Source organism: Fulmarus glacialis, unplaced genomic scaffold (assembly GCF_000690835.1).
Source record: "Fulmarus glacialis isolate BGI_N327 unplaced genomic scaffold, ASM69083v1 scaffold847, whole genome shotgun sequence".
Taxonomy (NCBI): domain Eukaryota; kingdom Metazoa; phylum Chordata; class Aves; order Procellariiformes; family Procellariidae; genus Fulmarus; species Fulmarus glacialis.
Genome location: NW_009221054.1, coordinates 54413 through 71302, shown reverse-complemented (window position 1 = coordinate 71302; position 16890 = coordinate 54413). Strand labels below are relative to the sequence as shown.

Below are 16890 nucleotides of genomic sequence, written 5' to 3'. Positions count from 1 at the left end.
ATGCTGATGTGTTTTCCTGGGCTTTTATTATTAGTAACGAGTCTTCTGGATTTCTAACACCAACCCCCCTCACCACCCCCACCCCCCCTTTTCTCTTTACCTCCCCCACATGCCACAACCACCACCCTTCTTTGGTTGTTCAAGGTAGATTCATACCAGGTGGCTTTGTAGTTTCATGCATTACTATTTTAACCTTAGACAGCTGCATCAGTGATTAGTTACTGTTCACTTCCAATACTGACTTTTTCTGAGATTGAATTAGTGTTAAGATGCTTTATATTGTGAATGTGTAGTGAATGTGTATGCCCCCCCCCGGTACTTAAGTAAGTGTTAGACTATGTTTTGACAATTGTATCTCCTTCTTCGGTATTTTTTGAAGTATTTTTGAAAGCATGTAGTTCTGGAAACTTACTGTCACTGTATCAAACTGTAGGTCTGGTATGGAAACCAGAAATCTGCCCTCTTGTGGGTAAATCTGTATGATGTACCTCAGTCACGGTATCTTATTTGAATGAGAAGTAGAGGATATTCATTCATTCTCTTTCTGCCTCTCTCCCTCATTCTTTAAGTGATTTTTTTTTTTTTTTTATTTTAAGGACTTCTTATGGACTGATAACTAGCAGAGATTCATGTAGTAACAAACAAGAAAAGTAGTTTATTGCAAAATGTGGAAGTTTAAAACTGGCTATGAGGCAAGGCTTCTTGAATTTCTAATAGCATGTTTGCTGACTTAAAAGAACAGAAAAAGTCCACTGCTCATCTAAATTATAAACTAGCTAATACATGAGTTGTACTCGTTTACCTTGTGCAGCTGCAGAAATCAGCTTTGATCGTGATGCTGCGGTTACATCAAGACAATGCTACTCAATAGACAAGAAACGAAAACCACTTTGTAAAGTATTTTCATTCTAAATAAAGATTTCATAATATAAACTAAATAAAATGTAACTGAATTTAAAGTATTCTATTTAATAGAACGCGTTTAAAAAAGAAAAATACAGAGACCTAATATCATAGTCCTTCTTTAAAATTTAGTTTCAGTCCACCTAATTTTGTCCATAATCTTCTTCTCAAAAATATATTAGGTCAGTCATATATAAGTTATTTTTAAAATGGTAACGAGTTAAAGAATAGTATGGGAAATTAAACATTTAAATGTACATAAGAAATTTCTGAATCCTGAGGTTGGTTACTTATCTTTGCATTACTACTCAGCCTGTGTATTGCTGCACTGTTGTGGTTTAACCCCAGCTGGCAACTAAGGACCACACAGCTGCCTGCTTACCTTCCCCCAGTGGGATAGGGGAGAGAATCAGAAGAGTAGAAGTGAGAAAACTCGTGGGTTGAGATAAAGACAGTTCAATAGGTAAAGCAAAAGCCGCGCACGCAAGCAAAGCAAAACAAGGAATTCATTCACTACTTCCCATCAGCAGGCAGGTGTTCAGCCATCCCCAGGAAAGTAGGGCTCCATCATGCGTAACAGTTACTTGGGTAGACAAACACCATCACTCCGGACTTCCCCTCCTTCCTTCTTCTTCCCGCAGCTTTATATGCTGAGCATGACATCATATGGTATGGAATATACCTTTGGTCAGTTGGGGTCAGCTGTCCCAGCTGTGTCCCCTCCCAACTTCTTGTCCCAGCGGTGCCCCCTCCCAACTTCTTGTGCACCCCCAGCCTACTCGCAGAAAAGGCCTTGACTTTGTGTAAGCACTGCTCAGCAGTAACGAAAACGTCCCTGTGTTATCAACACTGTTTTCAGCACTAATCCAAAACATAGCCCCATACTAGCTTCTATAGAAAAAAATAATCCCTTTATTTTGTTTTCCACCGTTCTCATGCATGCACATAGCTAAGCTGTGGAAGAACTGGTATTTTTGTTAAGGAGACAAGAATGTTTTTCAACCAAGAGGAACGTTTCATAAATGCAGAGCTTGAACCTTCGTATGGTAACCAGTGGTCAGAGTCCTCTTGTCATTTCATTGATAGTCAATGCTGCAATATCTGAAAAAATGCAATTGTAGTTTGTTTCTTTTTTCTTGGATTTTTTGTGGGGTAATTTTTTTTTTGTTTGCTTGCTTGGCATGGGTTTTTTTTTTTCCTTCCCTAGTTGTAGTCTCTCTTCTTTTCACTGGATGATCACTGTCTCTTTACCTAAATTGTTTACAACTTACTTTCATCCTCTCCTCCTCCCTTAATTCCTCCCTTCCACCCATGCCTGTCCATTCTCTCTAAAGAGATTTTTTTTTTTCCTGTTAGTTTTCCACTCTGCCATTAATCAGGTACTATGGTGAGAAATGCAGAATATATAGAGAGATGAGTTGTAGAGAAGATCCACATGACACAGCGCAAACCTTGTGCCACTGAAAGCAGTCAGTATTTTCCATGTCCATGTTACGGACACATATTTACTTTCTACTTTAAAAAAAAAAGCAAAACCACGAAAACCCAGCAACCCACAACATTTTAAATTTAACGTTTTGATAGGAATTTTCTTTGGAATATTAATTTGCAGTGAAGGAGAATATACATAATTGACCAAAAAAAAGGGAAGAAGATAACATACAGAAGTAGTACTTTAAATGTGTACTTATTACCCATAGCATAAACTTTTTTAATATTACTTTCCTTGCTATCTTGGCTTGACCACTTTATTATTGTGTATTATGATGATAGCTTTTTCATATATTATTCTCAATATACGCTGCCATTTCACTGTTTTCCTTTCACTGAGGTGTTCTTTATATCAATTCCTTTGTGCACTGTAGTTTCTTCCTCCCTGAAACGTCTTTTATGATATCCATTGTTTCTTATAAAGAAGCAAGAGCCTAAATACATATATTCTGAATATGCAAGACTGCATTTGCATATATGTAAATTGGATTTCTACTTCTCTGTTTGAACTGCTACACTACACTCTGATGCATTGTTTAAAAGCCTTCCAATGCAGCAGTTCTTTGATTTCCTTAATTCAGCTAATACAACTAACAGTTTCATTTTTTCAGTCTAGAAATGCTGTACTACTGGTAATAGCTACTGTACAAAGCTGATAATGTAAAATTTTCTAAATATTGAAAAATGTTGATTCTTCTTGACTAATTGTGAGCTGCTACAATGTAGTACTTTTAACACTTGTTATAGTTGGGGAATGGGGGGAAGAAAAAAACACAACAAAACTTGTCTGTCAGTCAAGCCATTAATTGTTGCATGCTGTTCGGATGTTTTGTATGAAAGAACCTATCTCAACTTGAGCTGTCAATTTTTTTCCCCCTAACTGCTTGATATTTTAAATTCCTTAAATGAGTGGGTTTACTAATATTTTCAGTGACATCAAATTTGAGTTCTAGTGTCACTGGATCTCAGTCTCTAGTTCTGGAATTGAATCCCACCTTGTTTGCCAGTTGTATGACAGACACAATTTTGCTCTCAACACAACAGATGTAGTATTTGGACCTAGATAGCCCTATGTGGTTTCTTCGTATTGTGTTTGTTTTATAAACTAATCCCATCCCTTAATCCCATCAGTCTCTCTTTGTCTTTTGTTTACTCTCATCTGTTTACTCACATCATACTTAGAAAAACTTTGTAATGTAAGAGACAGGCTTCTTGAATTGCCATGCTTAGCTCCCAGCTGGTGCATGCAACCACATCCTGTCCTTTCTGTTCTGTATGATCCATCTTTAAAGTTAATGGTGTTGCTTCTCTCTTCTACTCTTAACGGAAAGCTGTTCCAGAAGGTGGCAGCTCTGATGGTGAGAAGCGCTGTTCTGATTTTCTTCTTGCTTGCATTCAAGTCCCCATTTATTGTTGTGTTAGCACTGCCCTGTAGCGTTCTTCCTTTGTAACCTTCTTTGACTGCCTTAGAGAGAGCAACCACATCCCCTCTTGACCTCTTTTTTGTTAGCTAAACAAACTAACCATTTCTACTCTCCTCTTACAAAGAAAGTTTACCCTTCCCCTGACCATCTTATCTCACTGCACTTGCTCCACTCTCAGGTCTGGATTTTGCCAGTTCAGGTTTCTTACCATGTGTCTGTGCAGAAGGTTTCTAATTTAAGTGTCTGGGTTTGGAGGAATTTTTCCCATTGAATATGTGTATAATTTAACTATTGTGGCAGTAATAGCAGGAAAGAACTTGAATTAGTAGTGACAGCCTCTGATTTTTACAGTTTACCCAGGTGATCAGGAAGGTAAGGTGAACAGATTTTTTTTTTTTCTTCTTGTGTTTTTTTTTGTTTCTGTGTCACATACAGGATTTCCAATAATACTGACTAGTGACGTGGCCTTAGTCAGCTTTGATGCAGTTGCAGTAAGGAGAGAAGAGGTCATCCGACGTGACCTTTTTATTGTACACATAATTTATGTGTGAAAGGTGTTCCTTAATTTCTTGAATTACTAACCTTTCAATGAAAACTTAAATTCTAAAAGTGTTAGCTCCAGTGGGTTTGCTGTTGCAGACTCACTGTTGGAAAAGTTAGGTCGTCTTTTTTTTTTTTTTCTTTTTTTAAGAATTGCCTATTCATGGAACTAAGAAACCACTGAAATTCTGTGTATATTGGTATTTGTTTCAGGTAAAAAAATCTCAAGTATCGAGTAGCATTTGAAACTGCTCTGGGTGTTTGACCGCTGTTTTCTCCTGGATTAAAAAAAACCAAACACAACAACCCACAGAGAATATCTATCTGTAGCAGTTTCCTTTACTAGATTTCTAGTAATGTGCTATATTTTTAATAAACAAATGTAATTTAGTGGTGAGAATGAGACTGTGGCAGGTGCAGGAAATGAAGTCGATTCATTCTCAGTTCTGTTTAACCTCAGTGTTGGTATTTTTTTCAGAGAATACAGTTGTGTGTAGATAGGGAAACTTTGGAAAGTTAACTTCAGTAGTTCGTGAAAACTTTGAGCAGGAAAAGGACTTACAACATTCAGTTTCCGTGTCTTGCTTGGAGTCTGTAGCACTGGTGTCCTATATATTGCCATTGGTGTGGTATAAGAAAGAATGAGATAATTACTAAGGAAATGACAGTGATCTTTTGGTTTGTAAGTATTGTATATGTAATTCTCAAAAATGTTGGCTTGTAAAGTAAGTGTAAGCAAATCATGATTTCAGCATCTTCAGTAGATAACACAAATGCTTACAGCAGTTGTCTTTTTCCTGTTTCCCAAACTGTTAACACAGATGCCTGACTATAATAGGTAACTGCATATATATCAAATTCCTTTCCTTTAATTTATTTTGTTTGTCTTCAGAAAATATCATGTTCAATTTTTGTCATTTCATTAGTATAATAGTGGATTGTAATGTGTGATCTTTGTAAATTTTTGTTGTTTTGGAACTGCAGTTGAAATTATTGCGATGATCTTTTTTTTTGTTGTTTTTTTTTAGCAGTGTGGACTTCGTTACAGTTGGGATCTTTATAGTTAGTGAAAACTGAGTAAACAAATTCCTTTTTCAGTAGTTGAAGATAAACTGTGCTGTTTTACAGGAAATAAAGGAGCTAGTTCAGTGGTGGCTAAACCTTTTCTTTTTGTGGAGGGTGTGATACAGTTTCTGGTAATAGTTTGACCAGACAATGTTTAATATTAAAGAGATATTTTCAGATCAATTTTGAAATAGCTACTACTTTTAAAATATACTAAGATTTGGTATTTGTCACTTTGTTTACCTCTTGATTTTTGCATTTGTAAATTACTCCTTTTGTTTTTGCTAGCCTCCTCTTATATGAAAAATATCTCCTGCAAAACTGGGAAGTGAATATAGCAGCTAATTACTTAAACTGGTTATGCATTAAGTGCTATTCACTGCAGTATGAACTAGCAGAAGTTTTGTTACCAATTTTTGAGTTGGTACTGTATAACCTGAGCAAATTTTCTTTTGATTGCCTTATCTTGCATATTTTTGTGGCGAACGGCTCTGCTTCTGAGACCAGAAGCTTTGCCTTTTGATTGCTTAATACCATTTGATATTTAAAATCTACATTGTTCTACCCACTCTTGACGAAATTTACCTAGTATGCAGCTGAGAGTATGGTCTGTGTTTCATTTATGTTACTGAATTTAAAATTCTAAAAAAGTAAACTGAGAATTTTCATTTGGTTTTGTTCTTTTTTTTTTCCTTTTTTTTTCTTTTTTTTTTTTTTTAGTGCTTGGGAGATGGAAAGTAATGATAGCTGGCACCTGAACTAAAATATCTGTGTAGGCACTACTATCCCAGAACTTCAGGATGAATGGGGATATGCCTCATGTTCCCATCACTACTCTTGCAGGGATTGCTAGTCTTACAGACCGTAAGTACTCTTCTTTTTCTTGTCTTTGCTATGCTGTTTTCTACCTCTTTGGTATATAACTGCATTTTCAAAATACTAAAAAGAGTTTTATTTTTAAAGTTCTTAAAGGTAAATCAGGTCAAAATCAGATTTGGCATTAAAAATGTTAATTTTGTCATTGCTTGAATTTTAAAAATCTATTCAAATAAAACATGCTAATTTAAACATGAAATGAAATGAAGTGTAGGTTAAAAAAACCCTTAAGGAAACCTGAAACAAAATACAAGAATTAATTGTTTGTTTGCAGTATCATTCAGTAGCATATCTGGGTACCCACAAATAAAGAAAAACACATAAATGATAAAATACTTCTCTAAAATATATATCTTGAAAAGAGAGAGAGAGAGGATTAGACTGATTTTCAACTAACTAAAGAGAGTTGTGGAATATGTTGAGTATACTTGAAAGCTAGTTCCGTAGTTTTGGACAAGGTACAAAAAAAATGTTATAATTAATAGGTGCAAAGAATGGCTGCTAGAGTGGAACTAAGCAGCTGAACCTATGAGTCTTCTTTCTTAGCTGTTCAGCCCGCAAAAGGAGCAGATGAAGTGTGTATACTGTCTTCAAATACGTCAGAAAGACAAAATGCAAGGAAAGGAAAAGAAGTATTTACAGTAAAAGCTTATACTGGCACAAAACCCAATGGTTATAATGTGATCAAAAATAAATTCCTAGTGAAAACTAAGAGGAGATTTATTATTACTATAACGAGGTCCTAGAACAACCATTGCAATAAGAGCAGTTGGGGCAAAGGTGCATCTTGTTTATGAAGTGTAAGAAAGAGTTTATAGCTCAGTTGTCTGAGGATAATTGGACTCAGTTACCCAGGTGCTTCTTCTGAGCTCTTGTTTTTATTATTATACTGTTGAAATTTGGAGACTTTCCAAGAGATGCTGAAAGTATATACCCAGCAATTGAATTTAATTGCCTGCAGTAAAAAAAGCAGATATATTGGAGGGAAAAAAACACTTCTTCGTGTCCTTCTGATATTCTGAAATACCAAATTGGAAGATGCTGCTTATGTATTGAGATGTGTATATATCTATCATTATGTATGTCTAATAATGGACCATCAGGATGCAAATAATAAGTTTCCAGCCTATGGGCAGTGTTCCAGCATTAAGTATTTGCAGGTAAGGTTCTAAAGAAGGTCAAAATACTTGACTGGTAGAAGGCACTAGCCAGACTCCTGGTGCAAGAGTTTCTTGAAACACTGAACTACTTTTGGTGGAATTAGCCCTTGTATTACGGGCATTTGCTTCTTTATCTGTCATATTTATCTGATGTTTAGAAACTTTGGAGCAGCTGAAAGAGAAAGGTTTGTAACTGCTTCACCTTACTTTTCTCTGTGTGAAAAGAAGCAACTGGAATGGACAAGACTTGTTGCCCTAAAAAGACGGAGGACATGATGACTAGAGGCAGTAGAGTAGGCTAGTTAACTAGCTGAATTTATACTGTTTTAATAAATATGTTTTGCTGATGTTGTGAATTTTGCCAATATTCTGGCATATTCAAGGTAATCTGATGCAAGTAATGAAAGCTAGCTATTTTAATATATTATACACTTCTAATTGAATTGCAATTTATTTCTAAATTCAGTAATGATATACATTATATAAGGGGGGGGAAATACTGGAATTTGCTCCCCCCCGCTTTTATTTTTAAAATAAAGAATTTCAAAATATAAAAGATCCAAAAGAGTATATTTCACTTAAGTTGTTGTTTCTGAAGCTATTTCTAATGCTTCAGTTAAAACCTTTATCTCAGAGCTGTAAACTGCCTGGGAACTTGAAGTTAGATTCAGCTTGTTTTTGTGGCCCTGTGAAAGTAACTTTTCTATATAGCTAGCTTTTTGGCCTCTTCTGGCTTACTCTCCTCTTCTCTGTGTAGCTCTGCCAATCATCTGGTCAAGGCTTCTTATATGGTACACTTCCCTGTTAGGTCTGTAGACCTAAGAATGTACTCTGAAAGTATAGTGTGCTCATTTATAATCTGATTGAAATATTGAAATATTGTGATGAATCTTTTTACAAAGATTCGTGAATAGGTATATTAACTGAGTTGACATTTTAGTGATCATACCAACCAATGATACTAGCCTTTTCTTGAGAAGGTGACTTACATAGAAATAAATACAACAAGAGAATAATAAACTGAGAATTTAATTAGTGGCTTAAATTGGTTGTTGGGTTGTTTGTTTTTTTGGTGGGTTGGTTTTGTTTTTTTTTTAAATCTACCCTGACCATACAAAGTGGGAACACTAATTAAATATGAAGATCAGAGTGGAAAACTTGAAGTATATGCTGAATGCACTTACAGTACTGCACGCAACTACAAGGATTTTGCATTTCCTTCCTTTATCAATGCTTTTGGCTCCAAGAGAAAGCTGCAATAACATAGTAAATAACTTAATATTCTGGAATGTTTAAAAGTATGTTTTTATTCATAATACTTGCGTTAGCACAGTTAAATATTTATAATAATTTAGTAATATAACTTGTGGACTTGTCTGCATTACTTTGTTTAAAACAGAATCGTGTGTGTGTGTGTGTGTGTGTTCATGATTTAAAAAAATCCAGAAATCTTCCCTATATTTTAAATGTAGTTGTAAAGTTTTCTTTCTTAATCACATGAGGGAGTAAGAAGGTGTCCATATTTGTATGCTTGTGTTTCGTGAAATGATTCTGAACTCCTTTTTGTTTTCTGATAACAGTTTTGAACCAGCTGCCTCTTCCATCACCTTTACCTGCTACAACAACAAAAAGCCTGCTTTTCAATGGACGGATAGCTGAAGAGGTGAACTGCCTTCTGGCTTGCAGGGATGAAAATCTCGTTTCACAGCTCGTCCACAGTCTCAATCAGGTGTCAACTGATCACATGTATGTATTTTGAACTTCAACTATATCAGATCACCATCCTTATTCCCTGACATCAAAATTAACTGGATTGAGAAGGTTGTTCGTGAGAATCTGAAAATTAGAACATGCAGGTTTTTTATTAGACTTGCTTGGCAGATGACTGCTATATGAGAGTCAAATGTTTTTGTCAGTCAGTCAGAACGTTAATAATTGTCCGGCAGCCCTTAGGCATAACTGGGGGGGGTATTTTATAGATCATCTGCTTATTCCATTCTTGCTAATTAAGAGTGCAGACCTTGTGGTAATGATTGTGCAATACTCGTTTGTGTTCCACTTTGGTTAATAATGTGCAAAGACAAATTATATACCCAGTATTACACACAAACAAAAATTTTTGAGACACCCATCTAAGATCCATTCTGATTAGGTATTGAACTTAAATATTTTAAGAATTGAACCAGCAAATATGCTAATGTATTCTCTTTTTGTATCCTCCCCCCGGTGTCCTTTGAATTGTCTTATGTTGACAGCCCTGTCTTTTTCCTACATGTTCCAATCAATTGTTTTGATCAAGTGGAAGTAGCTTTTAAAAGTCCTCAAAGCAAACAATAAGTGAAAGCATGGACGCATTTATAGAAAATCCATTACTTTTTTTTTTTATGGTTCAGAGGGAATCCTGTGATATCAAAGATATGCCAATTTCCATTTTTAAAATAAAAGATTCTCAAAGCATTGGGCTGCAAGCTGAATGTTATACTTTCATGCGTATGTTATTTTCACTCCTACAATAATACTTTCTTGATGTTATGCCAAAGTGTTCTTTTACGGAGAAGATCACGGTATAAAAGTGGTCATAAGAAACTTTTTGTAATAGTCTGAAACCGACAGCCATGTGTATATAAGTGCTTAGTAACAGAAAATAATTTTGAAGACTAGTAGGAATTACTCTTCTACCATTCCTTAAAGAAGAGAGGAAAAAAAATAGAGGCAGGGAACAGTGCTTTGCAGACTTGTTTTTTTTCTATATTTTAACAGTAAATTGTCTTCTTTCATTTTGGTTTTGGTTTTTTTGGTTTTTTTTGTTTTTTTTTTTTTTTACTTGACTCATAGTTTCTTATAATTTGAAAATGCATTTGCCTCTTTATTTGCTTACTTCCACAATTCCAGAGAGTTGAAAGATAACCTTGGCAGTGATGATCCAGAGGGAGATATACCAGTCTTGCTGCAGGCTATCCTGGCAAGGAATCCTAATGTTTTCAGGGAGAAAAGCATGCAAAACAGATACGGGGTACAAAGCGGTAAGGATTTTTGATTATTTATTGATTGCATTTTATGTTGTTCTGTAAGTTTAGGGGACTGATACTAACCCCAAATACATATGCAGCACAACTGTGATATTTATGCCTTACCTTGTATTTGATAGTGATACAAACCTATGTACCTTGACATCTTCTAAGAGTGATTGTATTAGACTAAGGATGGAAATAAACTCTACCAGGTATTTTTATAAAAAATGTTTAATTTCACTACAAAGTTTAATCTCTAGGATGAGTGATTGGATTTTATTTTAAAATAATTTTATTTGAATTGCTTTATGGCTAGGTTCATATATTTGTCTTAGCAAATAACTGAAGCTGGAAGAATATGCCTGAAAATCTGTATGATTGTAGTGTACCATTGTAGTGGTAGTTCTTAATAGTTCTGGGGTAAGGAATAAGGTTGAAGGAACCACACTTAGTAGCTCCTCCCTGTCATTCCTCATCTCAGCAATTTGTGATGCCCTAGAGATTTTTCTGTTTTGACAGCTAATTCTCTTCTGGGTGTAGTTGAGATATACTGCTGCATAGCAAAGATGAAGAAGGAGAGAGACCAAGCAAAGGATTAATTGGACAGACTCTAGTTGTAGATCTGGAGAATTGCACCTGAAGTATGTTCTTTAAATACCAAACTATGAAATGAGTAGAAGAATTTCCAGAGTTTCTGCAGTGTGAGGATAAAGCTTTGCTGGCACTGTAGAGATATAAATGGAAGTGTTACTGGAGTCCACAGGGGATAGGAAGTGTTGGGTGGTTTTGGAGGGGAAAAATAATAAAATGAGATTATTAGGTTTGTTCACCTAGGCTAGTGAGTAAAAAGCCGTACAATATTTGAAAAGAACTTGCTAAGGACAGAACATGTAGTGTTCCTTGAAAGAAGGCAGAAATTTCCTGGAATGAAAACGTGAAAGGCAGTGCTAAGTATTTGTAAGTTCATTGATACATATATACCGAAATTTAAGCTCTGCAAACAGTCTCCAGATCCTGTGTTTAGTGGTAGCTGTGGCAGAGTACGATTTTTCCAGCTGTGGGAAGAGTTGTGACTGTCCTGTCAGTTTGCAGAGTGGTCCCACAAAGAACATACGCTGGAATTAAAGTTTTCCACCAGTTTTGTAGAGTAAAATAATTTTTTGCCAGTGCAAAAGGGAGACATCGTTTTTGAAATTACCTGTTCCAGCAGAGGCTTTTGAAAGAAAGAAGACAAAGCTAGTTAATTTCTTTCTAATTTTTGCTAATTTTGTGCTTCACAAGGAGAAGCACTTTCGCAGCTTGATTCAATAGGTTAAGAATAATCCTTAATGAAATAAAAGCACCACTATCTTTAGTAAATGTGCTTTGGCCTATGCTTGAAGGAAGGTATTAGTACAGAATAGAAAATAATTCAATATGAAATGTAAAAGAAGAGTTGATGTTATTTTAGTTAAGTTAACAAAGTGGTTTCAGAGAACCAGAAGAGATGAGACTTTAAAACCCCGCTGAATATTTAATTTTATTTTACATAATTCTGAATACTTGTACTAGTGCAAGCATTGCAATGTAAGCGTGAAATCTGAAAACTGGAAAGAAAGGGAGAAGTGGGGAAAAGCATAGCTGTAGACAAAGTATTTTGAGAGGAAGAAGGCCCTGGAATGAACGTTTGGAAAAGCTAGGTGAAGTGTGACTTTATTTTCAATGGAAAAAAGCCACATTCTTACCTGGAAATAGGTGGATCTTCAAGCTAGATGCTGGCAAATTCTGGTAGCCTTATTAGCTGTTAGTATGCCCCATTCAGATCTCCAAGGCCAAAGGAGTCTATACTGATGTGTTGAGGCAGGAAAGGTTGGGTTTTCTTCTGCTTTCTGAATAGATACTGTAATCTCTGTAGAGTCGTAATTTGTAGAACAATTGAGGGTTTGGTAGAGATCTTATGTAATGCATTTTGCCAGCTAGAAGAATGAAATTTAGGCTCTTTTCTAGTATTTCAAATTCATCTCTTCTGCTTTCCTTACTGTCTTCTGTCTGAATATTGTCCTTCCGCCTTCTGTTGAGTCCAGCATGCAGTGAAGTCAGCGCTGGGTACTGTGACCCAGTATTTGTAATGCCCACAATTGAGAAGGAATGAAGGCAGTGGGACCCCCTGTCTATTTACTCAGCCTGGGATGGGTCTGTGCACCATGATCCCTTGAGTGTCAGTTCCAGCATTAGTATGGACAAAGTGAACTCAAATTCATTTCTCCTAGCCTTCATTTCTGATGCAAGAACAGGAAGATCATCTGGCTAAAGAATTAAATTAAACACGGAATAAAATTCTTGGTTCAGTACAGTTTGTCAGGAAATAAAGACATCTTCAGAAAGCTAAATACTATGTTTTGAATTCTTGTGAATGTAAGGTAAAGCACAAGCAGAATTCTGTGCTGATGTTTTTTCCCAAGTTCATATTGATCTGTAGTTCAACACTAAGTTTAGAGCAAGAATTGCTTTTAGTTATGATGAACAAATAGTGCAAAAAGGATGTATTATGTGGACACTTCTTTCATTTTGTGTCCTGAGCTGGCACCCTCCACCTTCCTCCCCCACCCCATTGCTGGCGTATTTCGTTTCAGGTAAGGTAGCAGCGATGTTCGAACTCTTATTCCCTGTCTTTTGAAACAGTCCCATTGTCAAAACAGTCTTCATACAGCTTAGATTTTTAGATTAGATTTTTCAGACTGTTTTCTATTACAAGGTTGTCTGAACAGACTGAGTCACATTACTATGCGACATCAGGCCTAACTTTGTACAAAGGCAAAATGTTAATTTTATTTTAGACCTTTTTTATCAGATGACAGAAATTTCTGGGTGCCATCTTGCAGCTACATCTGTCTTGCGTCTTACTGTATATGAGTGAAGTGGATTTCTTTATAATTATGTATTTAAAGTTAAGATATTATTTAGTTTCAGTTTTCATAATAATTTTTTCTCTTTTCCCTCTCAACACTTTGGCTTTGTCTTTCAGCAGGTATGTGCTGTAAGATCAGCTAAAATAATATATTGCAATAGTTTAGTATTCATAGCATCGCTTAGGGTTCAGAAAGGATATAAAATTCACTTCAAGCTATTTATCAGAACTTGTGAATTTTGGAGGATTAAAATCTTATGCATCTTTCCATAAACATCAATTACTTTTACAAAATCTTTTCATTTCTCCAAGAATTCAAGTGCACGTGTGCCTGTAAAAGCGAAAAACTTAGCAGACGTACGCTTTCAATAAAAGTATATATTTAACTGAAAAATCACCTGTTGGTGAGCAGTCCTAGCTTAAGCATGCATGATGCTGTAATACAGTTTAATTGTGCAAAACTTTTTCTGTGACCTTGAGCTGTGTTTTTATGCAGTGCATTCTTTGGATTTATGCTAAAATGGATTTATGCGTATCACTTTTTTCCAAGCAAAAAAATTATAGTCAAGACTGGGAGTATGTGTTAAGGAAACTCATTCTAGTAATGATACTACTAGGATGATGTTTTCTCAAACCTGAACATTACCAACATTCAAAATTAAGGTTGCATTTAAAATAAATTCTTTAATATTTGAGGTAGGAAATGCACAGTGGAGCCATAAATCTGCTGCTTAGTGACATGACAACAATGTAAAAAATGTACAAGAAGATATTTTAGTGCTAATGGCCACAGACTAATTTCAACTCCTTTTTAGACTAGATGTTTGGAGCTTATTTTTACTTCTTTCTCATTACATCATGATCAGGCATACTTGTTATCTGTCTGGAAACTTTGGAGACACTCTTTTTTTTTGTTCTTGTTGGTTGGTTGGTTGGTGGTTTTTGGGAGTTTTTTTGTTGTTGTTGTGGGTTTTTTTCTTCTTTTTTCTTTTAAGTTACCTAGACGGTGCCTCCCATGTCCACCCCTTCTAAACACAGATAGGGAAGTGAGAGCTGCCCATGACAGAATAAGTTTTAGGGTTTTTTAAAATGGCATTAAAAATGGATTCATATATATATTTTCTGTCATTCTTTTAAACCAAAAACTACCACATCTGTGGTTCAAAACGTGTTTTAAATTCAGGGAGGGGAAAATAAATAGATATATTTTTAAAGTATTTTAAAAGTGCAGTCTGTGCTTTTAAGCATAAAGTGAAACTTCGTCTGTATATTTCATGCTCATACGGGCACATTCTGTCAGCTTTCTGTGCATGAATGTTAAAGGTTAGTAGTTTGACTAAAATACTGTATCTAGCTGCATCGAGAGTGGCAGTGAGAGGTGAGTGGGCCGTGGGCATGCCGGGCGCTGCCTCCAACACAAAACCCCTGGAGTTTCCTCCTCACTTGCCTTTTTAGGAAGCAACCAGTGTCCATTTAAACAAATTTTGCAGGAGTTGAGGGACTGTTACTTGGGACAATGAAATGTCCTTTGTATTGAGGTATGGAGGTCTCTGATTTTTTTTCAGCACAGCATGGGACTTTCACTCCTGCTCTGGCCTAGTTTTCGTGTGCTAATGCACTTGGAATGCAGCACTTCACACCTACCGGGAGGTAGTAACGGCTGCATACCTGGGGGATTATCACATCTCGTCTCTGTGGGGAGAGGGGAAGAGAAAAGAGGGTGACAGGGAGGATTTCTGAAACTAGTTTTGCTGTGTGAATATTGCAGTAATTGAAAACGGTGGTAGCAATTGAAGGGTTGACAGCTCCCAAACACTCTGGATTGGGACTTCTGTCAGCCTTCTGTCTAACCTTTGGTTTAAAATATTTGTACTACTGATGGGCTTTTTACCCACGGCTGTGGATCATTTGCGGTGGCTTCCCAAGCTGCAGTGTACACGTGAATTCTGACGCTGTTTTAGCTGCAAGACATTCAATTCTGTCCTTAAAATAACTTAAAATTCATTTAAGCTCTTGTGTTTCTGCATCACTTCAACTTCCAGTGTCATGCTGTTGTCAGGGAATTCTTTATACCTGTATCGAAGAGAGGAAAAAAAAGATTCCTTTAAATTCTCCCTGATAATGATGCAAGTTAGAATAAATAGAACAGAATAGAATAGAGTATTTCATTTGGATGGGACCTGCAATGATCATCTAGTCCAACTGCCTGATCACTTCAAGGCTGACCGAAAGTTCAAGAAGATTATCAAGGGCATTGTCCAAACGCCTCTTAAATTAGTTAGTTTCAAGCACATTGGTAGTTGTGGCTTGCCAGCTAGTACAACTCCTGAATTTCGAAAGCATGACTGTGGGGATCTACACGCTGTGGGAGCCTATAGTTGGGATATGGGTTCTGCTTTGCAATTGAAATATTTCAGCACCTTCTTTGATAACATTCCTTATAAGCGTAGATGAGGTGGAATAGAAAGCTGGATAGAAAGGAAGCAGTAAGGCGTGGTGGGAGCAGTGAGAATATCTTGCAGCACTCAGCTTGAAATGATTGTTTGCTGTATTTGCTCTAAAAATGGGAGATGATTTTTCTGTGTTCTTCTGACTTGTGAAGTTTCCAAATCTTTTACTTATTGGCACAATGGGTACTGTACACACCGGCCTGGGGTGTGGAATACATGTCCTGTTACAAAAATGTTTCTATTCACTAGTAGGCTTTGGCTTGGGAAGCTCAAAGGAACAGAGGAAGAAACTACTGTTAGTGTTTATAACTGAGTTAACACCGCTTTAGGGAACACTTTTTTTATGTCATGGTGTAAAATGGACAGCTTACATGGAATCAATAATTTCTAATGTTTTCTAACAGTTGTGGGTAGATGATATTAATGTATGTAAAGTTTATAATCTCTTTGTATATAGTAATTTCTGAAATGAGAGACTTCATTGATTAAAAAGGAAATGTGTGTGAAGTAATGCTGCTGTTTTCTTTTTAATAGGGATGATGATGTCGCAGTTTAATATTTCTCAGAATTCCATGCGTGGTAGTCCTGCATCTTCCAATTATCAACAAACCACTATCTCACATAGCCCTTCCAGGTAATACTTTCTTTTAAATCGGGTGGGAGGGGCAGCGGACTGCAAATTCTTCCTATAGTGACAGTCAATTCTTGTTGCAAGTATGTGAGTGGAAGGTCATCAGTGTCAAGACAAATTTTTTATTTGTCTGACAGCAGGGTGGGTTTCTTCAGCTGGCAAAGAAACATCTTTGTGTCAATGAATTAATCCTTGTATTCTAAGGATTAGTCATGATTCTCCATTCTCTCTCTTCCTTCCATAATTTTGGCAAACTTTCTTGCTTGCTTAAGGAGTCCCCCTGCCTCCTGCCACCCCTCCAGCTGTTTTCTACTGGTGGCAGAGGCTGAGACTGGTGGCAGAAGGATAGAAGAGAAGAGGCTAATTTGTTTCAGCATGTATAACATACCAGTGTGAAAGGAGGATGGGAAAGAAGACTTGTAAAAGCACAGAGTACTGCTGTAACAGTTATA

General features: G+C 36.3%; 1 protein-coding gene across 1 annotated transcript in view; it reads left to right on the top strand.

Annotated features, from left to right (window-relative positions):
- Positions 1 to 16890, top strand: part of LOC104079046 (nipped-B-like protein) — a gene marked incomplete at its 3' end in the record, with an annotated part of 121114 nt that overhangs the window by 51193 nt on the left and 53031 nt on the right. The window contains exons 2-5 of the mRNA XM_009580928.1: positions 6144 to 6287; positions 9040 to 9205; positions 10352 to 10482; positions 16342 to 16441. Of these exons, the coding sequence (XP_009579223.1) occupies positions 6224 to 6287; positions 9040 to 9205; positions 10352 to 10482; positions 16342 to 16441 (461 nt within the window). The remainder of the gene's footprint in view (positions 1 to 6143; positions 6288 to 9039; positions 9206 to 10351; positions 10483 to 16341; positions 16442 to 16890) is intronic.